Source organism: Polypterus senegalus, chromosome 11 (assembly GCF_016835505.1).
Source record: "Polypterus senegalus isolate Bchr_013 chromosome 11, ASM1683550v1, whole genome shotgun sequence".
Classification (NCBI taxonomy): Eukaryota; Metazoa; Chordata; class Cladistia; order Polypteriformes; family Polypteridae; genus Polypterus; species Polypterus senegalus.
In genome coordinates, this window is record NC_053164.1 from 141,189,663 (window position 1) to 141,210,298 (window position 20,636).

Here is a 20,636-nt window from a genome sequence, read left to right on the forward strand (position 1 = left end):
TACATGCCTGACAACATCGGTGCATGCTTCTAATGAGATGACAGATGGTGTTGTGTGGGATCTCCTCCCAGATCTGGACCAGGGCATCACTGAGCTCCTGGACAGTCTGAGGTGCAACCTGGTGGCATTGGATGGACCAAAACATAATGTCCCAGAGGTGTTCTATTGGATTTAGGTCAGGAAAGTGTGGTGGCCAGTCAATGGTATCAATTCCTTCATCCTCCAGGAACTGCCTGCATACTCTCACCACATGAGGCCAGGAATTGTCGTGCACCAGGAGCCACTGTACCAGCATAGGGTCTGACAATGGGTCCAAGGATTTCATCCTGATACCTAATGGCAGCCAAGGTGCCTTTGTCAAGCCTGTAGCGGTCTGTGTGACCCTCCATGGATATGCCTCCCCAGACAATCATTAACCCACCACCAAACTGCTCATGCTGAATGATGTTACAGGCAGCATAATGTTCTCCATGGCTTCTCCAGACCCTTTCACTTCTGTCACGTGCTCAGGGTGAACCTGCTCTCATCTGTAAAAAGCACAGGGCACCAGTGGTGCATCTGCCAATTCTGGTATTCTATGGCGAATGCCAATCGAGCTGCATGCTCCTGGGCAGTGAGCTCAGGGCCCATTAGACATGGGGCCCTTGGGTCACCCTCATGAAGTCTTTCTGGTTGTTTGGTCAGAGACATTCACACCAGTGGCCTGCTGGAGGTCATTTTGTAGGGCTCTGGCAGTGCTCATCCTGTTCCTCCTTGCCCAAAGGAGCAGATACTGGTCCTGCTGATGGGTTATGGACCTTCTATGGCCCTCTCCAGCTCTCCTAGAGTAACTGCTTGTCTCCTAGAATCTCCTCCATGCCCTTGAGACTGTGCAGGAGACACAGCAAACCTTCTGGCAATGACACGTATTGATGTGCCATCCTGGAGAAGTTGGACTACCTGTGCAACCTCTGTAGAGTCCAGGTATCGCCTCATGCTACCAGTAGTGACACTGACTGTAGCCAAATGCAAAACTAGTGAAGAAACAGTCAGAAAAGATGAGGAGGGAAAAATGTCAGTGGCCTCCACCTGTTAAACCATTCCTGTTTTGGGGTCATCTCATTGTTGCCCCTCTAGTGCATCTGTTGTTAATTTCATTAACACCACAGCAGCTGAAACTGATTAACAACCCCTCTGCTACTTAACTGGCCAGATTAATATCCCATAAGTTTCATTGACTTTATGCTATACTCTGATTAAAAGTGTTCCTTTAATTCTTTTGAGCAGTATATATATATATATATATATATATATATATATATATATATATATATATATATATATATATATAGTAATAGAATAAGATGCTTCTCGCACCCTTGTACCCTCAGACTATACGTCAGACACCAGATAAAAATCCAATAATTATTTATTATAATAATAATTGTGCACAAAGCACCACCTCTCCACAATTCAACAATAACAATAAACCAATCCTCCACTCCCAGACGCTTAGCCACCCTGCCTCCCAACTCAGCTCGTCCGTCTGGGATTTCCCATGGTCCTTTATACTCCTTGACCCGGAAGTGTTTGTCCCTCAGTCCATGTGACTTTCTATCACTTCCGGGTCAGGTAAAACTTCTCTTTTCTTCATCCGGAAGCACGTCATTTCTTCTGTCCATGTGAGTGGGGCGTACTTCGGAGTGTAGGGAAAATAGTCCCTGGGCCTCCCTGCAGCGACTCCTGGCGGCCCCATGGTATCCAGTAGGGCACCTCTACGCTGCAAGGAGGGCTCCATCTGGCGGCCTGGAGGTATTGGCCGGGGTACATAGCCGGCCATATCTTACAATATATACACATATATACAGTCTTTGGGGTGCGAGCAACTGTTGCTGGGGGTGCCAGAATCCATGAAGGAAGAAAAATGAAAAACATTATTTGTACAAAATCTTAATTTATTTATCCATTCCTAAATAATTAAATGGGCAGGCTATTTCTTATCAGTGCAATACGCTGCTTGTTAAAACGGATGACTCCCGCTCTTACGTGCAAGTCTGCGTGGATATTATGAACTATCGTTTCTGTTCAAGTTCTATTTAAATTTTAAATAGAAGGAATTTTTATTTAGTTGACAGAATATTATTCCGGAATAAATCAACTCAAACCTTAAATAACTTATAATATTTTGCTCTCCATAAAAATATATCCTGTCTAAATTATACAAGTTAGAAATAAAGTAAACGTTAAAAGAACAAACATTCAAATTTCTTTACTCTTATGTAATTTTATATAAAAATAAACTTAAATTTTAAATATCCCAAAAGATTTTGCTCTCCATAAAAATATATCCTGTCAAAATTATACAAATTCAAATATGAACATGGTGCATAACAAAACCTGGAAATATAAATAAAATTTGTTCTTTTCAGCAATAACAAATCAAATCATTCAGTTGTCTTTGCTCATATGTCATTTTAGAGCTGGACCCCTGGCATCTTTTTTTGGCAACAAGTTTGTTTATGTTTGGTGTGAGGTTCTGTGTTGTGGAGATTCTCAGGATGGACTGCAGGTGCTCATCAGTGAGGCGACTCCTGTGTGCTGTTTTGTTAGTCTTCATGACTGAGAAGAGCTTCTCACACAGATATGTGCTACCAAACATGCACAAGGTTCGAGCCGCATGTAGATGGAGCTGGAGCATTTCTGCGGGAATGGAGTGAATAAACTGTGCGGGCCGTGCAGTATCGTACTTTGCCTTCAGTGTGCCATTACACTGCAGCTCAATCACCTCCATCTGAATCTGCACAGGTGCAGTTTCCACATCGACGGCAAATGGGTTGCGAAACAACTCAAAATTCTTTTTTTGTTCTTCAAAGTCACCAAAGCGCCGTGCGAACTCAGTGCGCTCAGTTTATCAGCAAAGTGCGTATTTGGGAACACCGTTGTGCCGACTTGGTTCAACATTACTTGGCAAAGGGAAAGTGGGGCAAGTTGCACTGGTGCATTTGTGTCTCCCATAAAAGTAGCTTCACTTGAAATAACTTTGTGATTTTGCATGGGAAAAACGTCTGCTGAAGTGTCAGATTCTTCTTAACTGCTTTCTGTATCTTGTGCATTGCATTCAGGTCTTTCAGGTTATCTTGATGTTTTGTCTCATAGTGCCGTCTTAGATTAAATTCTGTAATTACAGCCACATTAGCTCCACAAATGAGACACACGGGTTTACCGGCAATGTCAGTAAACATATACTCAGCCTCCCATCGGTTTTTAAAGGCTCTATGTTCAGAATCACCTTTTCTCTTCGGCATCGTGTGGGCTAGCTTCGCAATAACTTGCAGCATCATAAGCTAGACTTGATTAACGCGTAAGTGTCAGCAAGGCAGCTGAAGCGCTGCATTATGGGATCTGTAGTTTATTGTGTTACCAGCGCTTCATCTCCCTGGGCCATTAATAACAATAATACAGTATATAAAATGATCTCGGGGCGGATTTAATTACACGCGGGCGGATGTGGCCCGTGGGCCTTGAGTTTGACACATATGGACTAAATAGAACTTGAAAAGATATATTTTTCAATGTGATCGCGCAATTCAGATCGAGTTGGCGCACTACAGTACATCGAGCCAGCGTGCTATTGTGGTTTTGCCTGCGTGCCTCAATAAGTTACCCTCCCCTCGCTCTTACTTTTTTACCGTTCATCTAATGAATACACTGAGTATGGCTTTACCAAAACAATCATTGATCGCGAATAAAGTATCCATTATTCATAAAGCTTCAATTGGTGATCTGTCTTTCTGCGTTAACGCATATTTTTTCATACGTCTCAAACCAAGGGGATGCGAAGTTAAAATGAATAAAAATGCGTGTGTACATACTCAGTGAATCCCCTCTCGGGAATCGAACCTCGGCGCTAGAGGCAAAGCCTCTACTATTGCGTCACGGCGTGTGGTTTATCTATTTGAGCGTAGCAGTGTAATTCGGTTTTTGTTCAGCACTCTTTGGAACTGTTGCTTTTTGTCTGCGCACTGCGTCAGTTCACGTGAGCCGCTGAATATGGTTTTATATGTCACTCGCTCGCTTCTAATTGTTTCGCTGCCTTCTTAATTATATAATGCATGTTTTCTTAAGCGCTTTTTGGAGCTCTTCCTGGTTTTCTACGTACTGCGTAATTACATGGGAGGCGTGATGATGTCACACGAAACTCCGCCCCCCACGGCTTCGAGCTCAACTCCATTACAGTAAATGGAGAAAAATAGCTTCTAGTTATGACCATTATGCGTAGAATTTCAAAATGAAACCTGCCCAACTTTTGTAAGGAAGCTGTAAGGAATGAGCCTGCCAAATTTCAGCCTTCTACCTACACGGGAAGTTGGAGAATTAGTGATGAGTCAGTGAGTCAGTCAGTCAGTTAGTCAGTCAGTCAGTGAGTCAGTCAGTCAGTCAGTGAGGGCTTTACCTTTTATTAGTATAGATCAGCAGATCCCATCCCTGAAAATGACCAGACATAGTCATCATTGACAAGGGGTCAAAGGCATATCTCATAATGCACTTAGTGAAACTTGTCCCACATCTGAAAGTCAACAGTCTACAGTCTGAAGTGCTACTCAAAAATCCAAGATGCATGCCATTTCTGTGATGATAATGCAAAATGGACTGAAGTTGCTGCTGCAATGGCCTGTCTTATAATCAGTCCTTCCATATTGTTGTTGTTTCTCTTAGAATCTTAGTTTTTTCCTAATAAGAAAGAGTACATTCCTGGAACCACTGTCACATTTATAAAGTCAAGACATGTTGTGAAATAGCAAACAGACCACACAATTTCATAAAAACACACAATTTGGACCCTATTACTATCGCTGAATTATTTGTAGAAGTAACCAACATTTCATGATACAGTATTGTGTGATGAAATGATGTTACAAGAATCCTAAGGACTCCATGATTCACTTGCATTCATTTACCACCTTGTAATGATAAACCTGATGTGCAAAGTCTAGTGGCAAGTTATGATTGTTAACAACCTTACCATGTAAATCTAATAATTTTTAAACATTATAATTCTCTCATGCTGACGTCCATGCAAACTAGACCAGTGCTCTGGGTAAAAATATATTTCTCTACCACAATGTGTACACTTTATTTCTTCTGTTTCAGCATACTCTTAGATGATCAAAGAGTAGACAAGTACATTTAACAAAAGAGTTAAAAATATCAAGACTTACTTGGAGGCAACCCTGAAATACTTCTGTATGAAGTAAAAGGTGATCCCAAGAGGCACCATTGCAGCCAGAAACATTGGTGTGACAAATGCTATGATGCCAATAGCAAAGAGGCAGAGCAGCGTGGAACGGGTAAGAGACTCCAGAGTAGGAGGAATGTGCTGTTGGGAACAGACAAAAAAGCCACCAAAGCAAAAGTTAAAAAATATAATTTACCTCTTTCTACTTTTTAGATAATTAAATTTCGTCTTCCTTCTTACTTCTGTTTTTAGTGGGATTTATTTCACTAAGTAAAGCCAGTGAAATGCACTGAATATCCCATTGTACTCAAATTTGCTTTATAAGGAGTATAATAAAGGTGACGTTGCATCTGGGTCACAGTGCTTCAGCACCTCCACTGCTGATGAACTTGAGGGTACTCTCTGCTTCACTTATTCTGAACAAGAAAATATTACTCCCTCTGTTCAAAAGCTGCCTATCATATTACCATAATTTCCACAGTGTATTGTTTTGCTCACAAAAATCATTCTCCAAGGATAAAGTGTATAATCAGCTGTGCATTATTGTCTTCTTCATTATTTATCGTAGTTATTCTCTTGTTCTTATAACTTAAAACCACATAAACTTTACTTATTATCTAGGTCTTGATGTTTATTATCTAATTTTCACAACTTACCACATTTTCTTTTACATTTCTTATTATGGTTTGCAACAAATTATTATTAATGTTCAAAAACCAGTGCCTTGTTCCTATGGGTTATATCATTTCAGCTATTTGTATTATTATAGTACAAACTTAATGTCATTATTTGCTTTTTATAGATAACTAGCAAAATACCCGCGCTTCGCAGCAGAGAAGTAGTGTGTTAAAGAAGATATGAAAAAGAAAAGGAAATATTTTAAAGATAACGTAACATGATTGTCAATGTAATTGTTTTGTCACTGTATGAGTGTTGCCGTCATCAAGGATTTGATTATCATTATTTCTTTCAATCAGGTTCGTATTTGGAGGGCGTGTTGTGTTCAAGTTAGGGTAACTTTGTAAAGTAGATGCTATAAAATGTGGATTACACATCAATATCAAGGCCTTGCCTGGAAGTTTGTGATTTGTTTTATTTTAAATGTCTGCTCATATAGTCCTGAGGTGCACTGCGGCCCTTGGTTATTTCCTGGCTTTCTTTCAGTACTGCTGGCATTGCCTCTGGCACTGAGCGACCCTGAATTGGATTAAATAGGTTCAGGAATGTTTTGTTATATTTTCTTTTATTTTTTTTCTTTTTATTTTTTTTTTTTGTTATCACTGGAGTCCTATACACACTTAAACATTATTTATGCTTTATTATTTTTGATAGGGGTAGGTTATTAATTAAATTTTAATTTCAATTATGATTATGAAAATAAGATAACCAGGATAAAACTATTATTGTGCTACATTTCATTTGACAATGATATGATGCTCCTGTTTTGTCAGGTGTTATAAATCCAGCAAACCCCTTTCCAGCGACATTCTTTTGCTTCTCCCTAAAAGCCCAACATAAAGAGAGCCTCTGGGGACCAAGAAAGGGAAAACCAAACAGGCTGTCTGGAAACACTTTGGTTTCAAGGAGTCTGACAAGGAAAAACAATATACACTGTGCATAACTTGTTACATGAAGATGTCTGCACCATGTAGCAATACAATGAATTTGTTTATTCATTTTTATTCAAATTTAATCACAAAGGACCAAAAATGGAGAAAAATAAAGCCCTCTCGACTTCTTCCACCGTAACACAGTCATTGATTAAAGGCAATTTTTATGATGCAGCCACCAGCACCTATCCACATAAAGAAATAACAGATGCTATCACATTCTTCTTAGCTAAAGACATGTGTCCAGTTAGTACTGTCAGCAACACTGGATTCAAACAATATATGGATATATGGTCAAGTCACACCATGCAGCCTTACATCAGTCTTATAATTCATTTCATCAATGATGATTTCAAATTGAAAAATAATCGTCTTCAAGCAATGTTTTTTCTTGATGACCACACAAAGCAAAACATTACCCATGAACTGAGAGAAGTGACGGCTGCATGAGGCTTAAAGTAGGACAAGCTCATCAGTATCACTACAGGCAATGCCTCAAACATAAAGCTTGTGCCTGATGTCACAGGATGGATGAGGCTCCAGTGCTTCGGACATAGATTCCACTTGGCCACAGGTGAGTAGGATTCCTCCTTACATGATGATTTAACAACAATAATAAGAATAATAATTAACATTATTCAGCTACTCTGTGATGATTCGTCTCTCAAACATAATAATAATATGATAACTAAAACGTGAACTACTTTATTTTTATTAATTATTTTTAGATATTGAATATATGTTTAGTAGTTTTTCTAGTAGGTTGTGGGAGTGCACTACAATGTAGTTGATGTTATTGTCCTGAGCGGCTTTTTAATTCAGCAAATGATGTGATGCACAAGTTTCCATTTTTCTGGTGTCCAAATTAAATCATACCATTCTCTTTCTCTTTCAATGGTCTTTAACATTACCTTTTACCCTGTTTGCTATCCAGTCCTTCTGATGGGGCATAATTTATGTTAAAATCCCATGTGAGGCTCTGGGACACATGATATTACACACATGTGATTGTTTTGCTGAAGCAGAATGACTTTAAATTCAGGATCAGAAGATGAAACAAGAACAGAACATGGGGTAAAAACCACAGAGAAAAAAAACAATCTTCCACAAAGCCAGAAACGTGAGACAAGAATCAGTATCATAAGGTGTAAAGTCAGAAAAACAATAATGAAAATACAGAGTGAAGTGACCTTTTTAAAGGGGTGTGTTGATGATGTTGTATAAGCACACTCCCAGGTACTTCTGGGGGGTTGATTAAGCAATTACGGACGTGAAAGCCACAAGACAGTGTCACCTGTCAATTTTCAAAATGGCTCCACATAAAGACAGAAACAATGTAAAAATGAGAGGATACTTTCAATGTACATTGACCATGTAGATAAATTGCCTTAAGGGTCCTGTAAATTTTATTGTAAATGAGTTCCTTTATAGGTCATCATGGATCGTTTGAGCAAAATGAAAAAGGTTAATATAAGCAGTCTGCAGTCCTCAACCTGGGCTGTTTGTGCTTAGACAGTACATCTGGAAACACCTGTCTGCTGCAAAATGTGTGCTTGAGAGGGACCTTGATTATGCAAGATGATCATTTTTGTTTTGTCACCATGCACACTTTTGCCACAGAGTAAAATTTACAAGTTGAACAGCCACATCTACCACAACCGCACCTTTTTAATATGGCCTTCCCTTGCATTGTTTAATTCCCTCTACACAGTTTTTAATTTAAACCACTTTGTTGTAAACTGCACATATCATTAATCATTACCATTTCTTTCGTTATATTTGCATAGTTAATCAAGCACTGAGCAGCATGTCTATAACCTGGAAAGTGGCCATTTACTAAGTTAGTTTCTTCCTTTAAGGACATTTAAATATCTATTTGTATTGCTTCACTTTTTACCAAAAGGTATGTTTGGAACTCTACAATATGCTCCTTTCTATCAACACGCTAATCCAGAAGACAAAAAAAAGCACATCTAAGACAAATAATTTTGTGACCTGTCTAAAGAACCCAAGGCTAATTTGCACCCTACTCTGTATACTTAAAAAAGGTGTTATGGGCAGGCATATAAACATTTAATTCATGGAAGAAAGAAGAATTTATAATGGTACTAATATTGTAAATTTGGAGGGGCACAGGTTAAAGGCATGTGATAATATGAACCATTTTAGATATGAGGCAGAATGAGCGGTGTCCATCAAATGTTTTACTTCAGATAAGAAACCTCTGAATTATGAGGATTATTGTATGTTTGGAAAGATGCTTGGAAGATCTTCCTCCAAGGAGACTTTATATGTCTGAAAGTCCATGTCTCCAGCAATTTGAGATCAAAGCCAAAAATGAAAACAGAAGAAGATACACAACCACTATGGAAGTGATGAATTATTAGAAAAAAAATAATCAATAAAACATTTTTCAAGAAATCTTTACAGAACATCAATTTCTTTCATTCCTTCTGGCAAAAAAATAATCTGCATGGCAATTTAGATACCACCCCATATTTTGATTTAATATCTGTTTGGATATTAGAATATGAAAATTAATTTTACGAAAGATTAATAGCAATGCCAACTCACAAGTAAAAATACTGCTGACAGAAAGAACACAGTTCAACAGTACATAGTCACCATCTTAATTGTTATGAGAATTTTAAAAAGTGAGTGATTTTACAAAAATCATTCTAGTATGGCAACCTCACTGCATACTCAGCCCTGATTGCCACTCTTTCTTTACTATTCATGGTTAACCTGCCTTGAAGTGGAGAGTGCAGCTGTATTCAGTATTAAGATATAGTATAGTATAGTATAGGATCTGTAGTGCGCACAGTGATAGCCGGACAACAAGTGGAAAGATTTCAATAGACAATCGGTAAAAATAAAACACATAACTGATAAAAATCAATACTAATGTTAAGCCACTGCTATTTTGGCCAAGTGATGTAATAAAAAGTAGAGAAAGAAGAGAAGGAAGGTTATGCCATATTTAGTACAGATGAGAAAATGCAGAAGGAAAATTTTTTGTATTAGCATAAAAAATAGCAAATTAACATAAAGAGCCATACAAAGTAATTAAAAAGCTTCTAAAACATTAGATTAAGCATAAATTAGAAAGTTAAGAAAATAAGATAGGTCAAGGAAATAGTTAACTAAAAAATCAGTCATATTGCATTATTCTTTAAGCTTACAGCAGAATTTCTAGTGTGAGAAAAGAACAGAATTGACGTATAGAAACCAGCTTAGAACTGGATAAGAGTTTGAGAACACCTGTGTCCAAGGCTGGGAAGCTAAGGAAACAATACCTCAGACAGAATATGGCTCTGGGAGGCACGTAAAGAAACCAACTGGACTGGAGAATCAGCAGAAAGGAAACAAAAGGCTTTTGCTGTAAGCAAGGTCACACTGATGTAATGCATGAAAGAAAACCTTAGTAAATTCAGGCATTAGCAAAAATATTAGAAAAATATATTAGAACTTAACTTTAGTGTAGAAATTAAGACAAATCAAGCATGCCAAGCAATGATTAAATGAAAGCATATACTATATTTCTTTTTAATTAAAGCTTAGCTTTAGGCCACCATTAAAGCATAGCTTGAAAGGCTAGAGAAGGAAGTGACACCATGAAAGACCAAATATGGAATAAAGAACATTTGCCCAGTTGAAGAACCAATCAAGAATAAGCAAAACAGAAACTAGAGTAAATAATAGACAGTATAGCCAGGTGCAGAATGAGCTACTTGAACGATGTCAAAATGATAAGAAATTGTTATATAAACTTCGATTGCTGCAATGTTCAGGGCTCAGCTCAATTTGGCCGTATTGGGTTGAGTCCTTGTTGTTTGTTGTGTTGTTTTATTGCAATAAAGCTTTAAAACTCTGTCTGTCTATCCCGTGTTTATAAAAAAGGACAAAAAGACATAAAAGAATGAAGAAAACAATGGATAAGAAAAAAGAAAGCAGAAAAGAAGAATGTCAGTCACAATGAAGTAAAAGTAAAGTTTTTAATAAGATTAGTAAAAGGTGAGGAGTAATCTACTGATGTCTAATCATTCTTATGAAAGAAAGTTTGTGGGCTAAAGAAAAATGTGTAAAACGTATGCTAGTAAAGAATTTTAGTTAAGGAGGAACGTAGGCTTTTTTTTAACTAAAAAATCATTAATATGTCAAAATCAGTTTCATGTTTTCATGCCAGACTACTTCATTTCAAAAAAACAAAAATGTATGAGTGGTATAAGGTATATGCTCCAAATAAAAACAAGACATTTGAAATATTTCATTCTTTAGCAGAAGTAAAAAGGCAAAATTTTAGCTGGAGAGTTTAGTTATGTAATTAATGAGAATTAAGGAAAAATGGATAGGTCTTTCAAACTTTAGAAGATACAATAAAACAGTATCAATTATAATATAAGTTTGAATTAAATATAAAGGCTCACTGTAGCCTTGGGGGGGACAAAACAATGTTTTTATGTCTGTCAAAGTGTGTTAGCATAGCCATTTACCATACGACAAGACAGCAATACGTTTTTGGAAAGCCCAAGTAATTCTTGTTGCTTTTTATTGTATCAGTGTTTATTTGAATTTATTCTAATGTTATATGGTGTTTTCACAATTAAATAAATACTTTTCCCTGCATAACTAGCTTTTAAAATAAGTATTTTGAACAGTACTGTATATTAACATAAAGAAACAAATACAGAAGATCAAAATATACCTCATAAGTAATACAAAAAAACAACAGAAAACAACAAAATGAATCAAAGGAAACATTAACTAATGTATAAAAGAGACAAGTCAAGCACTGAGAAAATAATAATTCCCTGATAGATGGCCTACTGGCTGAATATTCTAGTACTTTTTGGAACCTTTTAAAATAAGATACAAGGGAAATTAAAAACTGGATACAAATAACAGGCCACAATAATATCCAGCTAACTCAGGAAAGTAATATATAAAGTGATTAATGAATATGAAACAAGAACAGCGTAAGGACAAAACTCAATGCTAATTTCAAATTATTAATGTATATAATGAAGTATACAAAAGATAAAGGAAATATCAATTACAATCATAACTTAATAGAGAACCTGGTTTGATAAGCTACAGGACTGTAATTCTATATACTGGATACATTTAACACAATGTTCACAACTGGAGAGGTCTCAAACATGTTCAGAATATTTACAAAGATAAAATAAGTATATTAATCATAAATGTCAACTTTCTAGACAAAATTTTGCTCAAATGCTGCACCTGCTCAAAAGTTTACACCTCCTCTCTATGTTTTTGGAGGAATTTCTTCAAATATCTCAAAGCTGTTTGGGTGAATTTGATTGTCATCTGTAATTGGCCAGCATGATAAATTGTGGTTGTGGGCACATTTGTGCCAGCTGATCAACTAGCAATTCGTTCAGAAATTAGAATACACAATGTCTCCCTGCTGCCCTATAACTGTGTAAGCAGGTTCAGAACAAGGAAGGCTGGAAGCAGTACATACTTGATCTTACTTACTACGCTCTGTTACTAAACCTTAACTTGAAAATTTGTGCCCTGTAAATTAAAACATAGTTTTTCTATTTCTTCAGTTTTACAAAATGAATATTTTTTTTGTTGTAGCAAAACATCATACACTTCTTTAAAAAAAATCACACTTGAAAGAAAAACAAAACAAACAATATCAATAAAATCAAGAAATAAACTTTTAATGAGCCTGACTAATGGTAGACCTGCATCAAGTCCACAGATTATATCTAGCATAACCTGGTTAGTTATAATGCCAAGTAGCCATATGCAGTTGCTGCTTATAATTAACTTAAACCACCACCCACTCCTTAAATAAACTTTAGTAAATAAAACTGTCTAAAGATCAGTAAAAAAAGGAAGCATAATCAAAAGAAATGTTGGTTTAGATGATCATTTTAATTAACAGCCTGTAATCAATGGAGAATTGCACAAAATTGGCCTTCTTGGTCCATAAGAAAAGGCCAGTGCCGTACAGTTAAACTGGTGCTCTGAAACACCTGCTTTCCAAGCTTCAGTTTATAAAATACTTCATAGATATATATTCATAATGGTGGGTAAAGCATATAATTTTAAACTTAACTTTTCATCTAAAGGAAATCATGCTGGAGTGAGCTACGAAGTCTGAATACAATGCATATAAATGAAGATTGCTGAATCTTGGCAGCAATCTGCTTTAAATGTTTGTATTGACCTGAAATATTAGTATGTATGTATGTCATTTAGTCTTCGATGTTATCCATTCTTTGTGATTTGTTTTGGGTTTTTTTTTTCTTTTTTTTTAACATTTTATTGAATTTATTAAAAGCAAATAACATTCCGTACAAGTAAGTCAAATTTGATTTGTGTTTTGTGTTATATCTCAGAATAATTTTTGGCATTCAAGTGTTTGCACATGGTAATGTTTCACTGCTCTCTAAAGCTTATTGACTTTTCTGGATCAACATGAGACTTCAGAGTTATAAGGCAACATCATGGTTAAACAGGCAGCTAAGAAGCAGTGAGAGGGAAGCACATTAATTAAGGACAAAAACAAAAAGAAAGAGCCAATAAAAAGGCAAAAAATCTGGTGCACTAGTAACTAATCAAACGCACATATGAGGTACAAGCACAAAACTAAGCAATATTCTTTGCTTAAAGTGGAAATCAAAAATAACAAGCAACCTTGTCTTTAATAACACAATATCAGAGAACAACAGCCAGTAGTTGAAGGGAATGTTTAGGTCATATAAAACATTCAGGCTTTGCTTTCATTTTTGGAATGACAGTTATAGGTACAGAATGAAAGTATGTATTTATTTTTTTCTTATCAGGAATATCTTTATCATCCTTCTTTTTTCTCTGACAAATAATAGATGCAAAGCAATGCATTTGTGTGTGTTGTTTTCCTTCTAAAATCAATTATTTCTTTTATTAAGGTATCTTGTTTCTTTTCTTTTGTTATGCACTAAACTGCCTAAACCTCTCCAATCTCTCCTTGTTTACAGTTGGACAAGATTTGCCCATCCACTAAATGCAAAAGAACTAAAAAAATATTTTCTCATGACTTAAAACAACATTTAAAGCATTGCTGTATACTTACTTGATCAATGATGTTTGTATCAGCTGAGAACCGGTTAAGAATTTGACCCAAGGGTGTAACATCAAAAAATCTGAAATACAAAATATTAAAAGCAACTAAAGAAACCTATATTTTTGTGTATGGATAAAAAGAAACTGAGGAATAATCCAAGAAGACATAGTTTAACTAAAAACAGGCCTTACTTTTCAAAGATTTCATGGACAGTAAGCCTCAGCAAGCAAACTAAAAATACAAACTTACTATAGCTGCCAATGAAAAAAATAAGTTGTGCCCTAAGTAAAAAAAATGGCTTAAGACAACATGCCCACAACATACACTTGAGCATACTGTTTTCAATGTGAGAGATTTCTGGCTCTCCTTGGCTTGGGTACTCAACCACAGTTTATTCTAGCCAAAAAAGAAAAACAAAAACAAACCGCTAGCTTGATCCAGTCATTCTAATTCTCCAGTCTTAACTGAATTTTAATATTAAAACATTTATATTATTTTGCATGCTGTCAGTTTCCTATGATTAACAACTTCTTGATCAGAACATTATTGCATAAACCACCACAGTGACACTGGTAATACGTAATGTACAGATTTAATATTTTTGAGTTATACATGGCATACATTCATATGTATTGTTTAATAAAGCTGTACTTAACAAATTATACAAAAAATGCATCTCCCTCAGGGGTTTACAATTGTGTCCAGTAGTACGCAAGAAGAAACATGAAACAAAAAAGTTTTAAATGTACAACATCCATGCACTTTAAACACAATAATTTACGTACATATTGATTAACGTCTTTTGTGAGTCAACACTCTTTTTTTAAATTCTCTAATCCCTGTTTACCTCGTTCATTCGTTCTCTACAGACGCTTAGGTAACTTTGAGAATGCTAAAATTACTATTGTACTTTGATAATGCTGCATTTTTTAAAGATCTATGATGAGTGCTGTACTAAGCAGTTACATGTGCATATTTTGCTTCTAGATTTCTTAAAATATTCTACCTACCATCACTTCCAATTGGTTCTGTAGCATCCCTTGGCTATTGTTAACATGAAAATTCCTTCTATGCTTGTTGTTGTGGAACGAAAACAGAACATATTATCATTTTCTCAAGACAAATAATACAGAGAATATATAGTGATTGAAAAAAAATACTTCACTATGGTGGCTATATAGAAAATGCCAGGTAAAAAATCACAAAGACCAGGAGACAAATTCTGAATTTCAAGGAGCCTGAACAAACAAACCAGACTTCAGAGAAACAATTAAAAAAATACAGAGACATAAATCGTTGAATAATCTGAAATGTCGTGATTAAAACTGGTCGTAACTGTTGCTATAGATTCAGAGTCACTAAAAAAAACTAAATCACTAACTGCAACCAAGTTTTCTATCTAATAATCATGACATTGGACAATGTATTGGACTATCGTAAATACAGATTGTGTTGATGTCAGGTCATGCGCTAAACAACAAGTATCGTTGCTGCCAATAATGCCACGAGCTAGCATGTTTTCAATTAGCAACGTCAGGTTGAGGAGCATGCACTGTTACAGCATGCTGCCAGACCCACCACATGACGAAGCAGCTCGGGATCCCAGTTGGCAACCCCCAAGGCAGATATGTGATCCAGTCACACCCCCTGGAGATGACCATCACCGTAGCCAGGTGTTATGTGGACATCTCCTTGGCCTGGTCCAGCTACTTTGGTCCTCAACAGTGAGAATCCTGCCCTCAGGGAATTTCGCCACATGGCTGTAGTGCCGTAACTGACAGTCCCAAACAATGCAGGTGATGTGCCTCATTTGGGACTCTGTGAGCAACTACTCATTTGACACAAAGCAAAACCAGCAGTACCCTAGGATTATCAGAAGAGACATAGCACTGAAGGAGTCCTGTCTTCGTCTCAGGTAACTGAGTAGGGTCCATGTCTCGCAACAATATAGCAAAACAGGAAGCTGCAGGACTCTTTGTCCTTTTACAAAGATATTGGGAGTGCCACACACCCCTTTCCAGCAACCTCATGATCCCCTATACTCTCCCAATCAGTCTACTGATTTCATAAGATGAGTCACCACAGATATGAATGTCGCTGCTGAGGTAAATAAACCTCTCGACAAGGTCGACACTGCCAAGAGGTCATTAAAGGCCTGGGTCTTGGTTTTTATCCAGGACACTTGCAAACCCAGACACTCAGACTCCTTACTCAGTCTCTCGAGTGCCCCGATCAGAGCCTCTATTGACTCCACATAGATCACAGCATCGTCGGCAAAGTCAAGATCAGTGAATCTTTCATCACTGACAGATGCCCAGAGCCGTGGGACCCCACAACCCTGCTCAGCACAAAGTCCATGCAAGCACTGAACAGAGTAGGAGCAAGAACACACCCCTGAACAATACCAGAATCAAATGGGAAAAGAGCAGATATTCTGCCTTCACTCGGTACAGAACTCACAGTAGCAGTATACAGACCAACCATGACATCTAGCAACTTCGGAAGGATCCTGCAAAGTCTCAGGATGTCCCACAGGGCAACTCAATCAACTAAGACAAACTGTTTATGAAATTTGATAAAAGCTGTTAAGAAACTCTGCCAATATGTATGTTTGCGATCAATGAGAATCCTCAGTGCCAGGATGTGGTCGATGGTAGAATTCTACTTAGGAGTCCCTGGTAGGTGAGCAAGAGATTATGGATCCTACTGAGGTTGACCCTAGCAAGGACCTCATCTGGCACCAAAAGCAGTGTTATCCATCTGTAGCTACTGCAATCCAAGATAGGGACAACAAGTCCCATTTTCTAGTCAGGTGGGATGATGCTAGTCTTCCAAATGGAAACAAAGATTGCTTGCAATGCCAGGAAATAGCCTTACCACCAGGCTGGAGAAGTTCATCCCGGATACCCTGCAGCCTTCCCTACCCCCTGCTGGTTCATCACCTGTGCAATCTCAGTGAAACTGGGTGGTTCATAGGTAATTGGAGGATCAGCCTCAAGAACCGTGGACCCAGAGATGTCCAATGTCCTAACTAGAGGAACTTTAAACAGCTGCTCAAAGTTGCCAACCCACAGGGTCACAACTGTAGCATCATCTGTAAGGACTCTTCCATTACCAATTAGAAGCACCCATAACAAAAAAAGTAAAATGGTGTCAGGTGATGACAGCACATAATAATAATCAAGTCATAATTGAAAATATTAAAATGACTAAGAGAACATTAGCTTTAACGTTCCTAAATGCAAACTTACAACAGCCATTGTTTGACTGAAATTTTAATTTCACTCCTAAAATAACAAACAAATAACTGTAATGGGAAAACAAAACCATACAACAATAAACGCAACAGGAAAATCATAACAACCATGAAACTTAAACAAATTTTTTCTTGCAATCATTCAGCATGAAACTTAAACAAATATTGTCTGGCAATCATTCAGCATCTTTTATGATGATCTCTTGTAGTAACCACTGCTTGGTACATGGTGCATAGAGCCAATTAGTCTCCCAATCTATAGTTGAGGAATGTTGCAATCTGGGGTATCTTATAGGCTATAGAGTTAAGGTCAGGAGAGAAGACATTTCAAAGTGGCATTGGGACATCAGCATTTTTTTTGCAACATCTGCATGTGGTCTGCTGGTGTCCTGCTGCAGGGTCAAATGTCTAGAAGATGTTAGAGGAGAGCCTCTGAGAGGTTGCTTTTCTCTAAGGCTAACAGCATGGAGCTTGTTCCTTACAATCCTGTCACTGATGTTAGGACTGTGTTTGCCTGCAGTTTCAGTATCAGTGCAACTGGTATATCTGAAACAAACTCTTAGATGAAGCAGTATTGGTCCTGCTCTGGTGTGGTCACTCAAGGGTGCTCAAATCTTATACAGTCATCTGTCCTACTGGCTTGCAGATACACTGCCTGCAGTTGAGACACTTGCGAATGCCTTAATTTGTACCTTCTGGTAATGGCAGCATAGGACATCTCTGCCTGCAGCATGGCATAGGTCCTCTTTCTTGCTTTTGGAGACATCTGAAGTATTATGGAGTGGAAAAAAAAGTGACTAAGTTTGGTGGTTTTTGCTGTGACCTAAGCTTTAAATTAATATCTGGCTATGTGTTATATACTGTAATATAATGTTTTATATTATTTTTCAACCATTCTGAGAAGACATGAACGTATAGATTATATTGCACTATATACTTATGTACATGACAAACTTGAACTTCTGTAAGTTTTAAGGCTTTTGCTTCATGTTCCTCCTGGAGCCCCAAAGGGAAGGATGCATTTTTTATGTAATAACTAAGGGTGTACTAACTTTGTGGGTAGATGTTAACCAAAAATGACTTTGTAGGCACAGCTAAACTCTACAATATTTTATTGTGCAAAATGTAAAAGGATTAAGGTCAAGTACAGAATCAGGAAATGCTGTAATTGCATGCTTTCATTGCTTTACTTGATCAAACATGTTTTTAAATATATTTTAAAATGTATGTACACCATTTTTTGGCAAGGCTCAACGAGAAAGTGCTATAAAAATAAAATTAAATAATGACTGCCTATTTTAAAGAATCCCCTGACACTGAAAGAACAGTTTTATTTATGATAATTTACAATACATATGTTTACAGTCCTGATGAATAAAAAGGGCTCTAAAGAATAAATGCATATCTACATATAAACTAAGCTCTACAATACCTGATTGGGGCCAGAATGATCTTGTTCAAGAGGTTATGATGAAGATTTTTGGCTGCCGCATGTCCCATCCATTCTACACTAAGTGAGGTGATGAGGCACAGTGCAATTCCAGAACTGCAAAGGATGCTGAAGCCAGTGATAAAATAGGAGTTATCAAAGACAGGAACCTGACAACACAGAAAATAAAATTTAAAAGAAAAAAAAAAAAACAATATAAACCCCTTAATTCATACTCCCCTATTCAAATTACAGTGTAAGAGTTTTTAAAAACGGGCACAAAAGGAGGTTTATACTTAATTATGGCTTCACAAGAATGATTCACTTCAGTATCTTAATTTATTAATCAAGAGTATGAACTAATGACTCAAGACTGGACTTAATGGATGAATTTGAACAAACTGAGTTGGCACTGGACTGGGGTCTTGAAGACACAAAAAAATAATGAGCTCATTTAGTGGAGGCAAAACAAGAAAAACACTAGTAAGTAAAAAATGCAACATATTTTACTCATTCTTTAATTTTAATTTTTGATTGCTGTGCATTTTTAATCCCTCTTATTCCATTTTGGGAAAAATGCATCTATTCTGCTACTCATAGTAAAAGATCCATCCATCCCTCCATTATCCATCCCGCTATATCCTAACTACAGGGTCACGGAGGTCTGCTGCAGTCAATATAGTAAAAGATAATCTAATAAAATATGAAACTGTTTTTTGAAAATAGCAAAGAATGTGTTTCAGAGAGCAGTTAAAGAATAAAATTAAAGGTCGCAATGGAAATGGCAAAATGGTCTTTGACATAATTACCAGGTAAAGAATATTAGGTGTAATGCTTGTCGTCAGGAAAATTCATTAAAGGACTACAGTAAAAAGAATAAAGCTGGACTAAGCTTTTGTAGATTTATTAACACTTGGGTGGCTTGAAATATACTTTCATGTAGTTCTGTTCTTGGTCCAACTTTATTATGATAGTGATGGTATTGGTGACCAAATAGGCACATAATGGGCTCTCATGGGACCATCTTGGAGAAGATGATAATGTACACCTGATGTCAAATTGCAAGTGAACGTGGAAAGTCTATCTTGATGGTTAGTGATAATGGATTATCTATAACAAGGCTAGCCAGACAACTTGATTTGGTGATTTAATCTAAAGAGAGAAAATCCTTTGTGAACTATGATAGTGCTATAAATGATGTATTGATATTAGGCCAAGCAAACAAGTAATGTTAAATAGCATAATAAAATAAAACATATAAAAGTACAATTGCATCATTTATTTAAAATGCTTAGGCTTCATTTATTACAAATGTAAAAGTGAAATAGTATACCATAATTGGCTAACAATATAATTACTACTGTGTATCTTACGACAACATAATGAAAGATGGTTCATAGTTACTTGAGTACAAGTGAGTAGTCTTTGGTATCTTAATTTAATTATCTTCATTTAGTAGAAGGCTTCTTCACAGATGTAGTATGATAAAAAAAATGCTTTTAGTTGATTGATGTATATTCAACTCTTTGTCCATTTCAATTTTTCACCCACATCCCCAAATGTGCTGGTTTGGATAACTAATTTCTAAACTGGAACCTGTGTAAGTGTGATTATGGATGTATGTGATGCATTGGTCCCTGGTCCTGGGGTGGAACTTGCCTTGCACTCAGTGATAGGTTTAGCTCCCCATTACTCTGAATCCTCTTAGTCTAAGGTCACTTTTGTGTTTCCACTGGCAGTAATGAATTTGCGTTTCTATAGTAATCAGTCAGGGTACCAGTTGTGGAAGAATGGCCATCATGTTGCAGTATGGACAACACCTAAATTCATCTATACAGTTTCTGTGTTCATGGGCTCATTTATTCATACCTGATCTTACGATGTGCTTCAGCACTTAGTATTTTTAGATCAAGATGTGTGAAATCTTAGTTGACTGTTTCGTTGTCTTTATGCTCTATCCACTATATGCTTTTGTTGACTTCCACCTATTAGTCTTTTGTGGGTGGGCACAGGATTTCATAAAAATAAAGTTTTTGTACTCA

At 36.8% G+C, this 20,636-nt stretch overlaps 1 protein-coding gene across 8 annotated transcripts in view; it reads right to left on the minus strand.

The window, feature by feature from the left end:
• Positions 1-20,636, minus strand: part of abcc9 (ATP-binding cassette, sub-family C (CFTR/MRP), member 9) — a 229,194-nt gene that overhangs the window by 50,449 nt on the left and 158,109 nt on the right. For all 8 annotated transcript variants that reach the window (XM_039769711.1, XM_039769709.1, XM_039769708.1 and 5 more), the window contains 3 exons: positions 18,598-18,764; positions 13,919-13,988; positions 5,199-5,356 (listed from right to left, as the gene is read on the minus strand). In XM_039769711.1, coding sequence (XP_039625645.1) covers positions 5,199-5,356; positions 13,919-13,988; positions 18,598-18,764 — 395 coding nt within the window. The remainder of the gene's footprint in view (positions 1-5,198; positions 5,357-13,918; positions 13,989-18,597; positions 18,765-20,636) is intronic.